Source organism: Monodelphis domestica, chromosome 2, assembly GCF_027887165.1.
Source record: "Monodelphis domestica isolate mMonDom1 chromosome 2, mMonDom1.pri, whole genome shotgun sequence".
NCBI lineage: Eukaryota > Metazoa > Chordata > Mammalia > Didelphimorphia > Didelphidae > Monodelphis > Monodelphis domestica.
The window spans coordinates 175456469-175480159 of NC_077228.1; the positions used below are offsets into that span (position 1 = coordinate 175456469).

Here is a 23691-nt window from a genome sequence, read left to right on the forward strand (position 1 = left end):
TGGTGGCTCAGTGGATTGAGAGCCAGGCCTAGAGACAGGAGGTCCTAGACCTAAATTGAAATCTGGCCTTAAACACTTCCTAGCTGCATGACCCTGGGCAAGTCACTTAACCCCCCCATTGCCTAGCCCTTACCACTCTTTTGCCTTAGAACCAACACATAGTATTCATTCTAAGATAGAAGGTAAGGGTTTTTAAAAAAGGAAGTTCACTTTACCTAATAGGGAAGGAAAAGGAAAGTTGAGAGAAGGCAGGCAGAGATGGAAATAAAAGGAGAGCAGTGGTCAGAAGCAAAACAGACTTAACAGTAAAAATAACCAAACAAGATATATATATAGAGAGAGCTTTGTAAAAAGTAAAATGGATAATTGTGATTACCTAAAGTTTTAAAATTTTTACACAAACAAAACCAATGTAGTTAAAATCAGAAGAAAAACCGGGAGGAAAACTTTGTAACAAGTTTCTCTAACAACAATTTCATTTCTAAAATAAAAAAAATAAAAGCTACCAGTAGTTATGTAGAAAAATGTTTTAAATAACTAATACTTAGAAAAATGCAAAATGAAATAACCCTGATACCAACTCATATCTATCAGATTAGCAAAGATGACAAACAAGGAAAATATGAGAAAACAGGTACACTGTTGTGCACTGTTGGAGTACTCCAACAGTGCACAACAGTGTACCTGTTTTTGAACAATTCTGGGAACCAATTTGGAACTACATTCCCCATACCATTAAACTGTAAGTTAACTCTGACCCAACAATACCACAACTAAGACTATACCACAAAAAGATAAAAAAGAAGAGACCCCTATGTAAAAAATATATTTGTAGTAGTTCTTCTTATGGTAGCAAAGAATTGGAAAATGAGGTTATACCCATCAATTAAGAAATGGTTGGAAAAGTTATGGCATATGAATGTGATGAAATACCACTGTGGTATATAAGATGATGAATGAGATAGTTTCAGAAAATCCTGGAAAAAATAGAAACTGATGTAAAATAAAGTGGGCAAAATCAGAAAAACAATTTATATAGTAACAACAATTCTTTAAAGATAAATCAACTCTAAAAGACTTAATAACCGATCAACACAATAACCAAGCATAGATCCAAAGGCTCATGATAAAACATTATTCATCATAAAAAAAAAAACTGATGATTCAGAACAAATTGAAGTCTTCCTTCCTTCCTTCCTTCCTTCCTTCCTTCCTTCCTTCCTTCCTTCCTTCCTTCCTTCCTCCCTCCCTTCCTTAAGAGACAAAATAAATGTGGAAATCTGTTTTGAATGTCTATACATGTTTGTGACAGTTTTTATTTTTCTGGCCTTCTCAGTGGGTAGAGGAGAGGAAAGAGGGGGAGAGAATTTGGAAGGGAAATTGTAAATGAAAATAAAACAAATTCTGAATGAATTAAAGTAAAATAAATGAGACATTATAAGGACAACAAAGAGGAAAAAAATGCTTATTAAATAAAAGGAAAAAAATGTAACTCCAAAGGATGACATGTTCACAAATGACTAATGATATAATCAAAATTTCAGCAGAATAAGATAGAAGAGTACATACAATAATTATAATCTTACTTTCAGTTCTTAAAGCATGACTGGATAACTTCTAGCATGGAAGACAATTTTTGCTGGCACATAAAAACCTATCACTAACTACCTGCTTCTCCCTACCACTGCTGTCAGACTTGTGTAAGAAGCAGAAAACAGAGAATGTTGCCTTTTGCTTGATGGCTAAGGCCAGTAAGCAGATGCTCAGACTCTCCTGCTTCTGGAACCCTGCTAGATTTCCCCATCAGATCTTCAATCTCTTCTATCCTGAACTAATGCATTCTCAGGCAGTCACTGTCCCTCCCCTTTATTCCACTGTGAATTTGCAGATTAAAGAGAGGGCCTGGTACTTTTAAAGATATGTCAAAGAATATATAAAAAAATCATCTGATCATTTCCTTGTCACAAAGTTTTAACCACTACTTATAACAAAAACAGAGGTGGTAGCAGCAGCAGCAACCACTGTTCACATTTAACATCCCCATTATGCAGATGTGGAAATTAAGGCTCAGAAAGTTTAAATAACTTTCCCAGTCATATAGTAAGCATCAGAACAAGGTTGTTTGATATTATATAGCTGCACAAGAAGACAACTTCTTGACTTTTACTTTATAGTCTCACTGGTCTGTCTGACAAACATGCTTCTTTCTACTTCTCCTGGTTCTTAGTATCTGGACAATTTACTCTGTCCTCCAAAATGCCTTGAGTACATTTAGAAACAACTCCAATTCTTAGAAAAGTGAATGAAGAAACCAGCAGTCCCAATACCCTGCTCCTTCTACCAAGAGACTGTAAAGCATTCCATAAATGTAATAACCAACCGAATAATCAAAAGAATGGCAGAAAGTCCCTAGAGAGAATCTGTAAAACGAATGTCAAACAGGCTCTCTTCCTTAGTTCACTGATAACTGTGTCTCTGTGGGATCACCTGATGAAGTTTCCATTTATGAAGATGATTCTGAAGGGCAAACAAAAGGTTCCTCTGGGAGTCAGGTTGTCCCATACCAAGAAGGAAGAAAATCATATGGAAAGTTGAGACAAACATCTGAACATCCAGGATGGCAACAATAGCCACTGCTGCTTTCAGAGAGGTCCCATCCCTTTTTGGGTCCCTTGACATAAGAATGGCAAGCACAGAGGCAGAGGTCAACCACATGCCATATTCTAACAGGGCCACTGAATGGTTCTTACATTTGAGCAGCATGTCCAAAGTTGCATGAGTCACAAGTATCCTTTATTATAAAGACACTTCAAGAAAATAAAGCTAACAAAAATTAATATCCAGTGTGCCCCTGAGAATAAAAGCTTTGGTCAGAAAATTGGGGAATCAAGTTGGGCTATTGTGCATGCAAAAGAAAGGGTTTTAATACAAGAGTTGAAGAGAAAATTTTCCATTGTGAAGACAAAGAGCAAATTGGGCATCAGTAATAAATGATAAACCATCTCACACGTGCCTATTTACAGTAGAATCTTCCAGTTTTCAAGATAATTCTATTGTGGCAGTTTGCCCATAGTGAAACTCACTATGTAGTTACTGAATTAATGACACAATTAAAATGATTAGTTTGTGACTAAAAATAATACTAAGTACTCTGCAAAGTCTAAAAGCTATGAACCAGGCCAGTTCAAGGGAACTGAGAGTCCTAAGTGAGGCCCTAAGAAAAGGCGGCAGAGGCCCTCAGGGTTGGCTGAGAGGAAAATGACATCAGATGGACATGAATGAGAAAGTCTGTCAGGTGTTAGAAAGAAACTAGGAAAAATGAAGATTCTTATACCACATGTCCAGGTAAAGAAATACCAAGACTTAGACTGGTATTGGGCATATGTCAAGACTTTCCTAAGTTTTCTCTTTCTCACTGGATTCCTCAGCAGGAACGACATGTTTCAACAACTTTTTAAGGCTTGCAAAACACCCTCAGAATAACCTTGTGCTATAGATGGTGCAAATGAAATTATTCCCCTTTGTCAGCTGTGGTTAGTGACTTGCCTATGAGCACTCAGCTAGCAAACATCTGAAATAGGTCATGATCTCCTACATCTTGCTGCCTTTGATGCAAGTAACATTTCAACTGAAATTGCATCTCGGGCCCTTCAGTGGAAAAAGTTCCCCACCTCTCAGACTGGGTAGTAGGTAACATCACACACCATTCCTACTTGATGAGGTACAGGATGGAAAAAGAAGAGAAGCAGCAGCATGGCACACAGAAAGATCGCTGACTTGGGATCAATGGATCAGGATTCAAATCCCAGCCCTACCCTCACTCCTTTCCTCTCAATCCCTCACTTTGACTCTGAGCAAGGGGTCCATTTCTCTGGGCCTCATTTTCCACATCTGTAAAATAAGGAAGCTGGACAAGATCTTCTCTGAAAGTCTCTTCCAGCTCTAAATTGATGATGATCTTATGATAGTGAAGCTAAGGAGTTCTTCACACAAACAAAAAAAAGGCTTTTGCTGCCACTTTTCTTGTAAGGCACATCCATACCATCAAGGAAATATGGGTCTTCTGGGCTTTACTGTCCTGATAGGCAGAGGGGCTCTCCAGCCCCTGCAGGCCCCAGAGCACACACAGTCAAGACTCTACCAGGATGTAGATGCATGCCATGACCCCCTTCAGAGACATGAGGGAAATGAGGTGCTATGTGGGGAAACTCCACACACATAAGTTATCCAGCTACCATTAATCATCATAAAACAAGGTTTTTTACAAAATCTCTTAATTGTGACTGGTTAAACCAGTCATGTGAAAATGAGGTGGCTAACTAGCAATTAGTCATCACCTTTTTTCCATAAACATTGTATAGCAGGGAGTTGTTTCTAAATCTAAATCTCACTGTCAGATATTGGAGAGCTCATTTCTATAGTAAAATTGTATCCAAGAAAATTTTGATTAAAAACAGGAGATTTTAAACATGGTCCTACAATTACTACTATTGTCACTGTTTAAATCTACAAGGCTTTGGTTTTAAGTTTCAAATTATTTTGTTGCTACTCCTCATTATCATTTGATATTTAGTAATGACACCATTCAGAATGCCCTCAATGTCAAAATAATGTCACATGGGAAAGAGGAAATGTTTTCCCTCAGAGTGAATTACTAAGATCTAATTCAGACTAAACTACTGGTATCACCTGAAGTAGTGCAGGAAAAAGATCTGACTGAGAAAACCTGAAGGGGCAGTTCTGTCACTCACTAGCTATGTGATTCTGGGTTTGTGGCCTGACTTTCTCTGAGCATTATTTTTTTCATCTATAAAATAGATATTCCTACCTGCATTATTTAGCTTGGAACATTGTTGTCAAGCAAATACTCTGTAAGCTATTGAAGAGAGGGGTTATTCTTAATATAGCATTCTCTAACACCTTCACAGAAGGTTTGACATGCGCTTTTCAGTTTTTATGGCATGAATAGCCCAGCCATAGAGATGCTTTGCTATAGAGCTCATATGAGGTCATGGTGAGGTAAGGGCCACTCAAAACCATCTCTAAAGGCATTCTGATATGAAACAAAGACCCTAAAAAATCCAAATGCTTGTTCTCTACAAATAGCTACTAAGACTTTACAAATATAAATGTGGAGAATGGCCTTTTTCATAAGCTGAGGAAAGAGCTGGAGCTGAATCTTCTAGAGCAGATGCACTTGTATGCCATGTATACACAGGCCCTCAACGTGAAAAGTAAAATCCAGGTTTAGAGAAAGATTTGGTCAAACTAATGTGATTGTCTTCAGTGATAAAAAAACAAACAAACAAAAAACAAAAAACACCTTTATCTATCCCCTACTTTCCAAAATAAGAAATGATGACCATAATCTCTTTCTAGCTCAATGACAGTGACTCCTTCTGGAAGTAGTAACACCCAATCATAAAACTGAAACCAATACCCATGATTCAGCTACCATTTCTTTGTCCTAGCAAAGAGTCCTATTGTTCTGGAATGAGCGGACAAAAAGTACAAACCCCCCAGAGGCAGCCCTGATTTATGGAAATTCCCAAGTTAGTTTTACAGTAATTACAGGAATGAGCGCTCAGCTAGATTGCGTGAAGAGATGTGATGCAAGGAATCATGCTATGATGCAATGACAAATGGTTAACTGATAAGAAGAAACGGAGTGGGCGACAGGCTGTAGAACAGGTCAATATCAGGCTGTCATGAAGCCATTTGAGACACATAATTAATCTATTACTCACCTGGCATCATCATTCATTGTAGTGTGGTCAATAGGTGCCATGAAGCTCAGCAGCTTGCTAAGGACATGATACCTAAATAAAACAGGAAGCAAAAAGGCAGCACATTAGTAACTATTAACATAGAAAAGGAAACACATTACATGAGCTATGAGACTCTAGTACTGATCATGGGACCATCTGGCTCTGCAGTAGAACAGGAGATAACTGACAGCCACTTATTATTCACAACTATAATTGCCCCCTTTTCCATAATACTGCAGGGGAAAAGTCTGATAACAGCATGTTATAAATGACAGTGGTTCAACAAGAACAAATTCATTTCTACCTGAAGCCCCCCAAAAGTAGTTCTACTGATGTCCCTGAGCAGTATATATCTTAATCCTCGAAGAAGACAATCCCATTTCTCCCATTCCCCACATCTGGATCATTCTTAGCACAGTCAACAATAAGGGTGCCTATTTACTGACCCATACCACACTCACCAATAGGGCTGGCTGGCTTAGCAAAAGCATTCAAGAATTCTGAAACACCACCTGGGCTCTAGCTCTACTGGGGTCAGCATCATGATGAAATAATTTATCATTATTCCTACCCTTAAAAATTTAGGAACTGAAAAAAAACTGGGTTATGCTCTTAGCTCTTCAGAGGAACCTTTGTGGGATATATCTCTACTAAAAGGAGGGATGGATATGGTGAAATTTACTGGGACGTTAATGAAGGAGCCAACACAAGTACATGATTACCTGTAAAAAATTCTGAATACATATGATAGTCTAACTAAGCGATTCATGCAAGACAAAGACAAATACATTCTCTAAATGGATTTCTAGCCACCTGCTTTGAACCATGTCCACCTGTCCACCAATCCTACTTTCTCCCTACTGAAAACTTGGACTTCACTCTGAGCTTCTGCCTCATTTTGTTCAAAACTAAGCCTCCACCTCACTTCCTGGATACTGTCTCCAAACTATGTTCCCTTTATTCCAGCCACCATCCTTATTTCTTATTCACTAGAACTTGGAATCCCAGAGAATTAGCTTTAGCTCTGATAGATAAGTCTTGGCCTGGAGCCAAGCTTCTACCTTGCCACAGTTTTTGTATTCTATGTGCCCACCTTACCTCACATTTATGTGCTAACTTCTCCCAACAGAATATAAGCTTCTCAAAAACAGGAATTGTCTTGCTTACTTATAGTTTTATCCCCAGTGTCTGGAACATAGCAAGCACTTACTGAATGCTCTACCTATCTATCAAATGAACATATCAAATGAGGACAGCTTTCAACTAGTCACCCCAAAATCATGTTTTCCTGAAAAACATATAAAAAGCATATAAAGAAAACTCTTCAAAATAATAGAACCTTTTATCCACTGACAAAGTAATTTAAACATCTTTTAATCATTTAATTCAGAAAGGAGACCAAAAAGGAAGTTCTAAATAGCCACAAAATACTATATACTCTCTCCTTATCCCATTAGTTCATAAGGATTGCAAGCTAAGGAACACAAAGTTAAGTCTAATGAAAAAGTACAAGAATTTTCCAAGAATGAAATTCTGTTAAGAAAAGGGAACTATTTCTAAAGCATCAACAGGGTTATATAGGAAATATCAATAAATGCAGATTAAAGAAAGCACCAAAAGAAGATGGAAATAGGGAAGGTAGAAGACAGGGCACATAAAAAATATGTCCTACTCAGAACGTCAGAGAGTTTAAATCTTAGCATAAACTAGTATTTGTCATAAACATTAAGGATAACAAAAAGGGATGATTTTTTAAAAAACAAAGCAGGACTCGGGGCAAGAGGAAAAACAAAGACCAATGAATAGACCAATGGTGCCCAACAGAAGGTAGCAGCATGGCTCAGTTCTCATTTTACTTCTATTTTTTTCTACCAAGGACAGAACAAAAATGGCTAACGACTATGGAGAATTCAAAACTTAAGATAAGTGAGAACCCAAGAGAATAACAAGCAACTCTCAACGACTTTGAGTCATGAGGCCAGTACAAAGGGCAGGCCAGAGAATTAATTTATTTGTTCAAGTAAAGTAGATGAAGACTAAAAGAACTTATTGATGGGACTCTTGACTCCATCACCATTGGTGTTATTAAAAAAAAATGAGGAAAACCACAGCAATGCTACAGAATAGGAGATGAGCAAATGTTCCAGTTTTCCAAAAAGGAAGATAAATGTGGATTCTGCAAACTAAAGGTTGATGAGCCTGGTTTCAATTCCTCGCCAAGGAGTCAGGAATGTAGAACACATTATTATAGACACAGTTTGTGAGCACTTAGAAAAAAGGAAAAAGGTCATCATTACAAGTAAATGTACATTAACTAATCACTAATTCAGTTAATCTCATATTGGATTGGTAGGTTTAGGAACATTATAAATATTACTTTTCTAGATTTCAACAAGATACTTGACACAAAAGTCTCCTGTAATAACATTATGGATACGATGGAGAGGTAATTCTTTTCAACTTTTTAAATTAATTTTTTTCAATTAACAAAAATCCAACTTCACCTTCACTCCCTTCTCCCTCTATTCTCCACCCTGATGAGAAATAAAGAAAAATCAAATCCTTGTTACAAATATGTAATAGTTAAGTAAAACAACACAAATTACTACACTGGCCATTTCAAAGAAAAAAGAAGTCTCATTTTTTACTCTGAATCTTTCACCTCTTTCTCAAGAAAAGGGCATTATATTTCATTATTGAAACCTCTGGAATCATAGAGGGTCATTATACTGATCAGAGTTCCTAAGTTTTTCAAAGTTGTTTGTTTTTACCACATTATGGTTACTGTATAAATTGTTTTCCTGGTTTTGCCCACTTTCTTCTGCATCAGTTTATATAAATTTTCATGGGTTTCTCTGAAACTATCCCTTTAATCATTTCTTATAGAACAATAGTTTTCCATTACATTCATATGCCATAATTTCTTCAGCTACTCTCTAGTTGATAGCCCCATGTCTAGTTTTCAATTCTGTTATTGTAAAAAGTTATTTTTGTATATCCCTTAGTTTGTTTTGCTTAAGATTAATATCTCCCTTCTTTCAATTCAATTCAATCTTTCAATTCTCCTTTTCCCCCTTTCTCTTCTACTTTCCTGTTGAAATATAATTTTGTACCTAACTCTGTGTGTGTGTGCGTGCGTGTATATGTGTGTGTGTGTGTATTCTTTCCAACTTTGACCAATTCAGAAAAGAGATGTCCAACTGTCTAGTCATTTCACCACCGCTTCCTCCTTGATTGTATAGATTTCTACCCTGGTTATATGGAATAATTTTCCCTAACCTTCTCATTCCCTTGCTTCACACTCAGTGTATTCCTTTTCCCCTTCCTTTTCATTCTTTTACTATCATTTCTCTCCCTTTCCATTCTTTTACTATCAAGATATAACAGAACTCTCCCAGGCTTTCGGTTTACATAAAATTCCTTCATTGAGTCCCTGATGATGAGAGATACATACATCATCTTTCCATATTAGGATGTAAGCAGTTTATCCTTGTTTACCTTTTAACATCTCTCTTGACTCCTGTATTTGCACTTTAAAGTTTCTTTGGTGCTTTCATCAGGAATACTTACCACCCTCTAGAAAAGTCTGCTTTTTCTCCTGCAACATTATACTCCATTTTGCTGGGTAAATTATTCTTAACTGAATAGCCTTTGCTTTCTGGAATATTGTATTCTAAGGTCTCTGCTTCTTTATGGGACTACTGCTACATTTTGTATTCTTGGCATTTGAGTTCTTTATTGTTGATTGCTTGTACTAGTTTTTCTTTGAGCAAGAAACTCCAGATTTTGGCTATAATTTAGTTCTTGAAAGTTTTCATTTGCGGTTTCCTTTTAGGAGAAAACCAGTGGATTCTTTTTATTTCTATTCCTACACAAGTTTAGGTCCATATTGCTGGATCTAGACTCTCTTCTTACCTTGATGCCCATCTTCTTCTCTCTGCACTAGAATACTCCATTGGGCATACTTCTGGTCAGATTCCATTCCTAGTATCTGAAGATTATATTCCTATTACTGATATGGATCAGGAAAATGATTCATTCTGATTTTTCCCTTACATTTCCATATCAAAACTCATATTTGGCATACGTAATCAAACCACCAAGAAACTTTTTTACTGAACTAGAAAATTTTTTTAAACAAAGTTCATTTGGAAGAACAAAAGATCAAGAATATCAAGGGAAATGATTAAAAAAAAGTAAAGGATGGGGGCCTAGCAGTAGCAGATTTTAAACTGTACTATAAAGTGGTCATCAAAACAATATGGTACTAGCTAAGAGATAGAAGGGAGGATCAGGGGAATAGACTTGGGGTAAATGACCTCAGCAAGATAAGTGCATGAGAAACCCAATGATCCCAGCTTTTGGGACAAAACCCCACTATTTGACAAAAACTGCCAGGAGAACTGGAAAACAGTATAGGAGAGATTGGGTTCAGAGCAACATCTCACACCCTACACCAAGATAAACTCAGAATGGGTGCATTATTTGAATATAAAAGAAGTAAAGTATAAGTAAATTAGGTGAACACAGAATAGTATACATGTCAGATCTTTGGGAAAGGGAAGATTTCAAGACCACGCAAGAGATAGAGAATATTACAAAATGTAAAATGAATAATTATGCTTACATTAAAAGGTTTTTGTACAAACAAAACCAATGCAACCAGAATTAAAAGGGAAGCAACAAATTGGGGAAAAAAAACCTTTAAACCTCTGAAAAAGGTCTAATTACTCAAAAGTATAAGAAGCTCAATCAATTGTACAAAAAAACATGCCATTCCCCAATTGATAAATGGGCAAGGGACATGAATAGGCAGTTTTCAGATAAAGAAATCAAAACTATCAATAAGCACATGAAAAAGAGTTCTAAATCTCTTATAATTAGAGAAATGCAAATCAAAACAACTCTGAGGTACCACCCCACACCTAGCAAATTGGCTAATATGACAGCAAAGGAAAGTAATGAATGCTGGAGGGGATGTGGCAATGTGGGGACACTAATTCACTGGTGGTGGAGTTGTGAATTGATCCAACCATTCTGGAGGGCAATTTGGAACTATGCCCAAAGGGCGATTAAAAAACTGTCTGCCCTTTGATCCAGCCATAGCACTGCTGGGTTTGTACCCCAAAGAGATAATGGAGAAAAAGACTTGTACAAGAATATTCATAGCTGCGCTCTTTGTGGTGACAAAAAACTGGAAAATAAGGGGATGCCCTTCAATTGGGGAATGGCTGAACAAATTGTGGTATATGTTGGTGATGGAATACTATTGGGCTCAAAGGAATAATGACCTAGAGGAATTCCATGTGAACTGGAACGACCTCCAGTAATTGATGCAGAGTGAAAGGAGCAGAACCAGGAGAACCTTATACAGAGACTGTTACATTATGGCACAATCAAATGCAATGGACTTCTCTACTAGCAGCAATGCAATGATCCAAAACATTTCTGAGGGACCTATGAGAAAGAACGCTATCCACAGTCAGAGAAAGAACTGTGGGAGTAGAAACATAGAAGAAAAACAACTACTTGATCACATGGGGATGATTGTGGATGTAGACTCTAAATGATCACCCTAGTACAAATATTAATAATATGGAAATAGGTCTGGATCAATGACACATGTAAAACCCAGTGGAACTGCTTGTTGGTTATGGGAGGGGGGTGAGAGGAGGGGAAGAAAAGAACATGAAACATGTAATCATGGAAAAATATTCTAAGTTAATTAATTAAATAAACTTAAAAAAATTTCATATTTCCCAGATATGATTGACTTGGGAGGAAAGGGGATAGGAAGAGGAAGAAGTTCACTATACTTCCTACTACTCTGACATCTTGGCTCTGCCTGAGGTAGCAGACTTTTCAGAACTGGCTTAATGACTAGATCTATGAGTGATAGCTAACGGCAGGTCAAAGTCCATTTGATCTGAGATCACTCGGAAAGGGGCAATTGTCTTGATTTTCAAAATCAAGCAAGAAGGTAACAAATTCAAATTAAAGCCCTCCTCTTTTATCAGAAGTGTATTTGTCAGTAGCATCAGGAGTCTCCATACAGAATTTTGTGATTTACCACAGAAAATTCATGAGCTAGTGGCCAAATATCTGTTGATGGGTCTCTCTGAATTTAGTTAGTCTGGTGTTCAGAGGATATTATCAGGCCCATATTGGAAAACGTTCCAGGCTGACAACCTGCCAGATTTTATGCTGCATAGCATCTGAAAATTAAGCAACCTCTTGGCCACAAAGGTTATCAGAAAAGGTCTTTAGTTCAGGACTGGGATTATTAACTATATTAAGAGAAATATCAGATAACTAGCCTAGTGGATGAAATACCAGGACTGGAGTCAGGAGGCCTTGGGTTCAAATCTGGCCTTAGATACTTCCTAGCTATGTGACCCTGGGTAAGTCACTTAACCCTAACTGCCTAGCTGTTTTTTAGAACTGATACTAAGACAGAAGGTAAGGGTTTAAAAAAAAAAGAAAGGAACATGGCACTTCATTAATAGAAAACAGTGTCCATAACAAGGAAAGTGATACTTCAACTGTACTCTGCCCATGGGCAGATCACATCTTGAAAATTATGGGCTTTTCAAGAAGTGATTCTGACATAATGAGGCACATCCAGAACAGTTATGAGAAGAATGAAAGCTAGAAACCATGTCATAAGATGATCATTTGAAGAAATTAGGGATATTCAGCTTGAAGAAGAGGACCTTGAGGGGAGGATGTTTTGTGAGAGAATATGTAGTACATACAGTCTTTAAATATCTGAAGGGCTGTCATATGGACAGGGAGTTCATTTTGTTCTCCTAGGCTCCTAAAGATTAATGTGTGTAAGTGAAGGGTGAGAAGGAAGGGAAGAAAAAAAAAGGGAGATAAATAAGGAAAATTTTCCTAACAATTAGGGCTAAACAAAAATAGAAGATGCTACTTCAATAAGTACTAAGTTTCCTGTTCCTGAAAGTAATCAAAGGGAAGTTGGATAATCTCATCAACACTATTAGAGATTTTTGCTTTAGGTATGGGGTTAGACAAAATGACTTCTGAGGTCTCCTCTTTTCTGAGATGTTATTATTAATGATTTGAGAGTAATCCTCTCATAATGTTGCTAGGATTTTTGATTGAAAAGTCAATCACGACAAGATCCATTTACATGAGATTGACAGAAAAAATATTGACAGCCAATAATTTTCAGTGTTGCCAGGCAACAAAGTAATTCTTCCTGTGTTTAAGAAGTTATTGCTGGCATCTCTATATTTGTGTGCCAAGTTTGATTCTATTGATTCCACTGACCTTCTGCACAATCCCATTCAAACTCAAAATTTAAACAGCTTCCTACAAAACAAAACCATTACAAACCATGAATGAAACTAGAATTCTTCTGATATCTCTTTTGACATCAATTTATACTTTTAAGGGTTTCACTTCATTAGAATAGAAGTTTGTTAATTAAAAAAAAAAAAAACTTCTTTTATATAATCTTGGCCCCTTAAAGTACAGTACTAGTATGAAGCCCGGTTGTAGTTCCTGCACAGATGGGTTAGCCTGACACATAGAAAGTCTATTACTGCATGATTCTGATCCTATCCAGGTGGAACTTCCCAACTGGGTTGGTTGCAAGGGTAAAATGGGTGAGAATATGAGTAACGGCACCAATACTTAGAAGAACAATTCAAGGTACATGCTTTCCTGATTAGAAATCAAAAGACTATAGTGAATACTAGTCAAGATTGCAGAGTTGAAGATCTTGCTTCAAAAACAAACAAAATAAAACCAGAAATGGAAATATCATGGCCTTAAATACTTCCTAGTTGTATGTCCCTGGGCAAGTCATTTAATCCCCATTGGCCAGCCCTTATCATTCTTCTGCCTTGGAACCAATACACAATATTGATTCTAAAATGGAAGATAAACGTTAAATTTATCTTTTAAAAAATTGAAATATCAAAGAGAAGAAATGTTGCTTAAAAAAATAAAAATTTACTTAAAAAGAATGTGTTCAGAGCAAACATCATTTTGGGGAAGTTCACATCTTAGCCTACTGAAATTCTCCTCTCCCTTCAGGGTCCAACTTGGGGTTCACCTGTCCATGGAACCTTTGGAAAAGTGTCCCTCTCCAGATGGGATCTGCACCTTTCTCCTCACTCTCTGTATGAACTCAATTTTTTCCCTCATCATATTTGTTCCTGAATTATAGTTATTTCTGTATGTCTCTTATTTCCTGATAGAATGTGAGATACTTAAAGACTCAAGACACAAAATACTACTAAAAAAATACTATGAGCCAACTGAATCAAATAATCAGAAGTAACATATATCAAAAGGAGCAATGAAAGATATTGCAAAATTTCTACAGTTGTGGAATTAAGTCGAGTTAACATTGGTAACAAAAATAAATGAAAAGCTAGTTTAAAAAATGGAATACTAAAATTTTCACTTGAGTATCTTGTAAACCTAAACAGTTCATCTCTGAGGTTTCTCAGCCTCAGAAAATAATCAGAAAGTACCCTAAAATGGTAATCTTACCAGAAAAAAAGGAAAGATCTACTTTCTAAAGAATATGAATCTCTTAGAAAAACAAAGTTTCAATTACTAGCAAAATGTTTTATCAGCAAAAGTTGTCTTGATTTTGATCTAATAAACATCCACTAAGTACCATATTGCAAATCACTATCTTGGGTGTGGAGGAGTTTGAGCCTTTAAGAAATTCACATTCTATCTGGAAACAGGAGAGATACAGAAATAACTAAAATACAAGGGCAACTATGATGAGGGGAAAAATATGGTTCAGAAAAAGAACTAGAAGAAACTTGTGAAAGGGAAGAACCTATCTAGAAAGAGATACTTTCTCAAACTTCCTTGGATAAATAGACCTTAAGGAAGAGATGTGAACTTCTCCAAGCATTCTAGGCATGGGGAATAGCCTGCATCTCCTTCCTTGTAATCTAATGAACAGCTTAAGAAGACTAATATGAAAAAAGCAGCTGCCACTGACACAAACCACATCTTCTCTTTTTTAAACTGAGAAATAGGCTGATGAATTTATTCTGGTTTGTGAGACTCAGGAGGTCATGCTGCTAAAGAGAGACACAAAATACTACTAAAAATACTATGAACCAACTGAATCAAATAATCAGAAGTAACATATATCAAAATCTCAAATTTTCATTTACAATTCTCCACCAAGGCTTTGGTTACAGCTACAGATATTTCTCATTTCTTCTTCTTCTTTTTTTTTAAACCCTTACCTTCTGTCTTGGAGTCAATACTGTGTATTGGCTTCAAGACAGAAGAGCGGTAAGAGCTAGGCAATGGGGGTCAAGTGACTTGCCCAGGGTCACACAGCTGGGAAGTTTCTGAGGCCAGATTTGAACCTAGGACCTCCTGTCTCTAGGCCTGGCTCTCAATCTACTGAGCTACCCAGCTGCTCCCTATTTCTTATTTCTTGATGAGCATCATCCCAAATATTTATAGGTGAACTAAGGTAGATAGGGAATTCTAGCAGGCCACAGGAGGGATTGATCCTTAAGAAAAAGACACCATAGGGGCAATTGGATTGAGAGTCAGGCTAGAGATACAATACATAGTATTGGTTCCAAGACAGAAGGTAAGAGTTTCTAAAAAAAGAAGGAAGAAGGAGAAGAAAGAAGGCGAAGGAAGAAGACAACAACGACGATGACAATACCATAGTCTTTGTCCTCAAGGAGCTTACAACATAAAAAGTCTGGGATGATATTTTTTTAAATTGCAAAATAAAGCACAATGGTTTGGGGGTAGGGAGAGAAAAAGGCAATACATTTTCATATTTTTTGGTGATCACAGTGAAACCCCAAGAAATTATCTAAATTCAAGAACATAAGCTGCATATCATGTACAATTACAGTATGCTTCACTATTCTTTTTTTTTCTTTTTAAAAAAATTAATTTATTTAGTCAATTTAGAACATTATTCCTTGGTTACAAGAATCATATTATTTCCCTCCCTCCCCTCCTCCCACCCTTCCCATAGCCCACATGAAATTCCACTGGGTATTACATGTGTCCTTGATCAGAACCTATTTCCATGTTGTTGGTGTTTGCACTAAGATGTTCATTTAGAGTCTATATCCCCAATCATATCCCCTCGACCCATGTAATCAAGCAGTTGTTTTTCTTCTGTGTTTCTACTCCCACAGCTTTCCCTCTAAATAGGGATAGTGTTTTTTCTTGTAGATTCCTCCAACTTGTTCAGGATCATTGCATTGCCGCTAATGGAGAAGTCCATTACATTTGATTGTACCACAGTGTATCAGTCTCTGTGTACAATGTTTTCCTGGTTCTGCTCCTCTCACTCTGCATCAATTCCTGGAGGTCATTCCAATTCCCATGGAATTCCTCCACTTTATTATTCCTTTTAGCAGTATTCCATTACCAACATATACCACAATTTGTTCAGTCATTCCCCAATTGGAGGGTATCCCCTTATTTTCTAATTTTTTGCCACCCACAAAGAGCACAGCTATGAATATTCTTGTAAATGTCTTCTTCTTCTTATCTCATAGGGGTACAAACCCTGCAGTGCTATGGTTGGGTCAAAAGGCAGACAGTCTTTTAGCTCCCTTTGGGCATAGTTGCAAATTGCCCTCCAGAATGGTTGGATCAATTCACAACTCTACCAGCAAAGCATTAATGTCCCAACTTTGCCACATCCCCTCCAGCATTCATTACTTTCCTTTGCTGTCATGTTAGCCCATCTGCAGGGTGTGAGGTGATACTCAGAGTTGTTTTGATTTTCATCTCTCTGATTATAAAATATTTAGAACACTTTTTCATGTGCTTATTAATAGTTTTGATTTCTTTAACTGAAAATTGCCTATTCATGTCCCTTGCCCATTTTTCAATTGGAGAATGGCTTGATTTTTTGTACATCTGGGTTAGCTCTTTATAAATTTGAGTAATTAGACCTTTATCAGAGGTTTTTGTTATGAAGATTGTTTCCCAATTTGTTGATTCCCTTCTAATTTTGGTTGCTTTGGTTTTGTTTGTACAAAAACTTTTTAATTTGATGTAGTCAAAATTATTGATTTTACATTTTGTGATTTTTTCTAGCCCTTGCTTGGTTTTAAAATCTTTCCTTTCCCAAAGATCTGACACGTATACTATTCTGCATTCACCTAATTTACTTATAGTTTCCTTCTTTATAGTCAAGTCATTCACCCATTCTGAGTTTATCGTGGTGTAGGGTATGAGGTGTTAATCCAAACCTAATCTCTCCCATACTGTCTTCCAATTTTCCCAGCAGTTTTTATCAAATAGTGGGTTTTGGTCACCAAAACTGGGATCTTTGGGCTTATCATAGACTGTCTTGCTGAGGTCATTTACCCCAAGTCTATTCCACTGATCCTCCTTTCTGTCTCTTAGCCAGTACCAAATTGTTTTGATGACCACTGCTTTATAATGTAGTTTGAAATCTGGGACTGCAAGTCCTCCTTACTTTGCATTTTTTTTCATGATTTCCCTGGCTATCCTTGATCTTTTGTTCTTCCAAATGAACTTTGTTATGGTTTTTTCTGATTCAGTAAAAAAGTGTTTTGGTAGTGTTCAGTGAGTATGGCATTAAATAAGTAAATTAATTTTGGTAGGATTGTCATTTTTATGATGTTAGTTTGTCCTACCTATGAGCAGTCGATGTTTTTTCCAATTGTTTAGATCTAGTTTTAATTGTGTGGAGAGAGTTTTGTAGTTGTGTTCATATAGTTCCTGTGTTTGTCTCAGCAGATAGATTCCTAAGTATTTTATGTTGTCTAGGGTGATTTTAAATGGAATTTCCCTTTCTAATTCTTGCTGCTGAGATGTGTTGGAGATATATAGAAATGCTGATAACTTATGCGGGTTTATTTTGTATCTTGCAACTTTTATGCTACACTATTCTGACAGATCTATGAACAAATTTCTATTCATCTGTACCATCTCATCTTGTGACACCCATAGATCTATTTGGGATCCACCCAACATGATGAGAGTTCCTCTAGTTCTTTTGAAATTATATGGATATCTGTACTAACAGATAACCGTAACTCTCACCATATGACTCAACAACTACAATACAACAGGATGTTACCTTAAAAAAATTAAATACAAATTTGAAGTAAAATGTTTACCATTAGAAGTACAGTATTATGGAGCAAAAGCAGGAGTATAAAAACCACAGAACCATTAGGTAATGTGAACTCAACACTATTCAAAGCCTTCATTTTTCACCTAGCTACAATCTGAACTCCTCCATCATGCCCCAGAAAATTCTTCCTCATGGAAGATTACTTCAGCTCTAAAAACTGACACCTTGGAAATTCTCTCAGCCCTGTGGCCTCTGTCTGAATGGCTCTCACAGAGCCTCCATTTAAGAAGGGGTACCCAGGCTAGCCTGCTCACCAAGCTTCAATTCAGACCTCTCCAAGATTTGTCCTTACTTAGCTCTCTTTTATGAGTTGTCTTCCTCTATTAGAATATCATTTCCTTGAGGGCAGAGACTATCCTCCTTTCTGCTTGCATTTGTATTCTCAGAGCTTGAAGTATTTAATAGATGCCTGTTGACTGAGTTTCTGGAATATGTAATCCAGTTCTGAATTCCTCAGGTAGTCCTAGAGAAGAGAATGCTGAATGACTAAGAAGTAACCCAAAATATACCCTCCCTTCTCAGCTAAATTGTTGGAAAAGACTTTTACATTTGTTGTTTCTACTTCTTTACCCTTCATTCACTCCTTAGTCCTTTGCAATCTCTAAGCCAATGTCTCACAGAGGGGTTCATCTAGCCCTGTTCCTTCCCAAGTTCCAGCCCACATTGCCAACTGCAGATTGGACAGTTCCACATGGATGTCTCACAGACTTCTCAAATTCAAGATGTCTAAAAGAGAACATGTTACCTTTCCCACTCATTTCTCGGCCCTACTCAACCTCTAGTGGTGCCCCATCATTTCCAGAATCCAGATACAAATTCCTCTGTTTGGCTTTGAAAGACCTTCAAAACTTAGTCCCAACCTATCTTTCCAGCTTTGTTATGTTATTCTTCCACCTACATATGGTTCAACCAAACTGACCTTATTTTTGCTCCTTATACACAACACGACATTTCCAATTTTTGGGACTGCGGACTAGCCAAACACTGTGCTTGGAATGCTTTCCTTTCTCTCCCACCTCATAGAATCACTAATTTTCTTCATGTGGCAGCTTAAGTACTACTACCTCTATCTAATGCCCTCACTACCTACCATACATTTGTTTTGCATTTATTCTATATACTTTTATTCTATTTATACTCATGCATATGTACCTCCCTCCCCCCCCCCCTGAATGGAAACCTGAGAGAAGGGATTGCTTCATTTTTGTCTGTGTATTCCAATGCCTAGTATATAGTAGGTGAAGAGTCAATTTTTGACTAATTGATTAATCATCTTTAAGGAGAGTATGACAATTACTTTTTAACCCCTCTGAAGAAAGAACTATAATAAGAAGGATTTAGGTTAGATAAAGAGATGTTTTCCTAATGGTGAATTGTTAGATACTGTTATCAGTTCTAGTGAACGCTTATTAAATCTCCTCTGGAGCTATTTAATAAGATAATGGAAAGGCAGAGTCAAGTTGGTGGCCTAGAAGGAGCAGAAGCTCAGAACTCTGAATACCCTTCCTAACCAATCACAAACTGAATGCTCCCAGGGGACTGAAAATCAAACTTAACAACAAGACAGAGCCAAGGAACCCTCATGCTGGACTTAATTCAAAAGGTAAGCCCCCCGAAAAGCTGGAATCCGAGAACACTCGGGTTTAAGGGGAAGACAGAAAGAAGGTCCCAGGACCCATCCCCCCTCCCACCCAGAGAGCTGAGATTTCGGTGGCAGCAGGAACTTCTGGGTGGGCAAAGGTGCTGGTCTGAAGGGTATACTTTGCGATCAGGGCTGGCCAAGTTCGGAGCGTCCAACACAGACAGCAGGGAAGGAGCTAGAGAGGGAGCATAGACCTGGCAGCCTGGCCAGAGCTGTGGAGATCCTTGTAATTTTGCAACAGAAAAAATGTTTTTAAGGCTGGCCCTTTAAGAGTCACCTCCTCCCTTCAGGAGGAGTGGTTTCTTTTGGGTGTGGTATCACTAGGCAGATTAGTTGCACTCAACACTGCTCTCAAAATGGTTACTTTCCACAGTCACACAGGCTTTTGAAATGTATGCAGGCCTGATTTTTTCAAATTCTTGACAAAATAGGTTGGAAAACCTAGCTGGCTCTGGCAAAAACTGTAATATTTTTTGGGAAAGGAAATGGAGGATTGGAAAAAATGGGGAATAATGGGAGGTTTGTATGGGGTATGGAAGAGTTTAAGGGGAATGAGGGAATATCGCTTGGTGAAGCAAAAGAGAGAGATGCCCCCTGCTAAGAGGAAGCAGCAGGGGTCCAAAAAGGACTGTTTGTCCTGAAATGACTGAACTGAAGTTCAGCTTCCTCTATGACCAGAAAAGATAGTCCACTTATCTGACTGCAAATTCAACTAATATAAAGTTTAATAACCAGTTGGGATTGGAGTTTTTTCCTCAGTTTCAGAGTTGAGGCCAGGCCCAGAGGCTGGCGTAGGGATTCTCCCGCTCCCATCTACTCTATATCAGTCCTGCTTTGTCTAATTCAGAATCTTATCAGTAGATAGAAAGCAAACAAGAACACGTCTGACCTTCAGAAGTGATTGGGCCTGAATCTTCAGGCTGAGCCAAGAAGAGGCAGCACACCACACCAGACTAGGCCGAACAAGGTCCTCTCTCCTCCAACACCAGGAAGGAACTCCCCCAAACCTGGCAGGAAGGAAGTGCTAGTCACAAGACCCAACTGCTACTCCCAGTTACCCCTTCCCCCACAAACTAACAGTCTTGTGTCCTTTCCACAATCTCCATATTTGCTCCAGCCTTCCAGGAAGTTTTAGACTCCGAGAACACCCAGCCCAACTAAAATGAACTTAATTCCATCAAAAGTCTCCAGAACTCAGGGAAGCCCAGTCTCCACACCCATTCTCATTGACGGCTGGACTTTAATCCAATCAAAAGCCCCCAGAGGACAGGGAAGCTCAAACCCCAACAACCCCCCACCAGAGACTACACCGAGAGATCTCCTGTTAAAGCTCCAAGAGGGGAGAGTGACAGAAGCCCCCAAAACCTAAAAAATGAGAGGAGCAAGAGCACAGACAAATACGGGGAGCAAAGAAGGGGTGAATCTGAGCAAATAACAGAAAAAGAAGAAAGAAACTACAATAGACAGCTTCTACTCAGCAAACGGAACACAGGGGTAGAGATCAGCAAACAATAAATCAGAAATCCCAGCGAATTGGATACAGGCTATGGAAGAACTCAAAACAGAATTAAGAGAGGCTGAAGACAATTGGGAGAAGAACTTAAAAATTAAGATAAGTCATCTGGAAACAGAGCCACTTGAACTAAAAGGAAAAAAATAGTGTCTTGAAAGTCAAAATCAAAGAGCTGGAAATGAGGGAAAGGAGAAGAAAGATGAGGTAAAGAGGATGAAAGAAGAGTTTCAAAGAAAATCAGACCAGAAGGAAAAGGATGACCAAAAAGCCAGGGATGAAATCCAATCTTTAAGAACCAGAATACAACAACTGGAATTAAGTGACCTCACAAGGCAGCAGGACACTATAAAACAAAACGAAAAGAATGAAAAATTGAGGAAAATATGAAGCATCTCATTCACAAAACAGATGATTTAGAAAATTGTTCGAGAAGAGACAACTTAAGAATCATTGGTCGACCAGAAGACCATGACAAAAGAAAAAGCCTGGACATAATACTACAGGAAATTATTCAGGAAAACTGTCCCGATATCCTAGAAAAAGAGGGGAAAGTGGAGATTGAAGGAATCCACAGATCACTTCCTGTATTTAATCCCCAACTGACAATACCCAGGAATGTTATAGCCAAATTTAAAAACTATCAGACCAATGAAAAGATATTTAAAACGGCCAAGAAGAAGCCATTCAGATACCACGGAAACACAGTGAGGATAACTCAGGATCAGGCTGCATCCACACTGAAGGACCGAAAGGCATGGAATATGATATTCCGGAAAGCAAGGGAACTAGGTCTACAACCAAGAATAAAATACCCATCAAAACTGACTATCTTCTTACAGGGGAAAGTATGGCCATTCAATACAATAGAAGAATTCCAAGCATTTGTAAAGAAAAGACCAGACCTGAACAGAAAATTTGATGTCCAAGCACAGAATTCAAGAGAATCATCAAAAGGTAATTAAAAAAGAGGGGGGAAAGAAAAACAAAACAAAACAACAATAAAAAAAATTTTTTAAGAGACTCAATAAGTTAAAATGATATGTATCCCTATAAGAAAAGAGGTCATTGGCAACTCTTAAAAACTGTTGCTATCACCTGGGCAGCTAGAAAAATTACACTTAGAGGGAACAGTGACTAACTATAAGGGATGAAAGCACAAGACATAAATAGGTATATAGATATATGCATGCATAAATACATATACATATTTGTGTAATGGGAAAAGAAATAAATGGGGGTAAATTTATATGTCACAAAGAAGCTCATGGCGGGGGGGGGGGGGGGGGACATTGATACACTGGAAGGGTAAAGAGGTTGGAGTTAGGAAATACTCAACTCTTACGTGCTTTGAAACTGACCCAAAGAGGGAAGAACAATCCAATCCATTGGGGAAGAGAATAGATTTGAGCCCTATAGGGGAGTAGAAGGGAAAAAAACAGACTGGTAGGGAGGGAGAGGGTGGGGGAGGAATTTTAAAAAGACTACAGGGGAAAATAAGGGGGGAATAAGAAGGGAGGGGGGTAGAAAGGGAAGTAAAATAAGGGTGGGAACTAGGGGGACTGATTATAAACAAATATTGGTATAGAAGGAAATAGTGAAAGAAGAAAAGGCAGGACTAGGAGTAGAAATAAAAATGCTGGGAAATACACAGCTAGTAATCATAACTCTGAATGTGAATGGAATGGACTCACCCATAAAACACAAGGGAATAGCAAAGTGGATTAGAATCCAAAACCCTACCATATGCTGTCTGTAAGAAACACACATGAGGAAGGTAGATATGCATAGGGTGAAAGTAAGAGGATGGAGCCAAATCTATTGAGCATCAACTGATAAAAATAAGGCAGGAGTCTCAATCATGATATCTGACAAAGTCAAAGTAAAAATAAATCTAGTTAAAAGAGATAGGGAAGGTAATTACATCCTGATAAAAGGCAGTATTAACAACGAGGATTTATCTGTACTCAATATGTATGCACCAAATGGCATAGCATCCAAATTTCTAAAGGAGAAACTAGAGGAGCTCAAGGATGAAATAGAAAAACTATACTAGTGGAAGATCTGAACCTTCCTCTATCCAAACTAGATAAATCAAACCAAAAAATAAATAATAAAGAGGTGAGAGAAGCAAATGAAATCTTAGAAAAATTAGAGTTAGTAGACATGTGGAGAAAAATAAATAGGGACAAAAAGGAATACACCTCCTTTTCAGCAGCACATGGTACATTCACAAAAACTGACCATGTATTAGGGCACAAAAACATTGCAGACAAGTGCAAAAGGGCAGAAATAATAAATGCAACCTTCTTAGACCACAATGCAATGAAAATAATAATTAGTAAGGGTACATGGAGAGATAAATAAAAAATTAATTGGAAATTAAACAATATGATTCTCCCAAACCGGCTAGTTAAAGGCCAAATCATAGAGAAAATTAATAACTTCATTGAAGAAAATGACAATGGTGAGACATCCTTTCAAAACCTATGGGATGCAGCCAAAGCAGTACTTAGGGGGAAATTTATATCCTTGAGTTCATATATTAACAAATTAAGAAGGGCAGAGGTCAGTGAAAAGGGCATGCAAATTAAAAAACTCTAGTGAACAAATT

At 37.6% G+C, this 23691-nt stretch overlaps 1 protein-coding gene across 4 annotated transcripts in view; it reads right to left on the reverse strand.

Moving 5' to 3' along the window:
- Positions 1–23691, reverse strand: part of AATF (apoptosis antagonizing transcription factor) — a 114072-nt gene that overhangs the window by 22835 nt on the left and 67546 nt on the right. For all 4 annotated transcript variants that reach the window (XM_056816444.1, XM_007481893.3, XM_007481892.3 and 1 more), the window contains exon 11: positions 5748–5819. In XM_056816444.1, coding sequence (XP_056672422.1) covers positions 5748–5819 — 72 coding nt within the window. The remainder of the gene's footprint in view (positions 1–5747; positions 5820–23691) is intronic.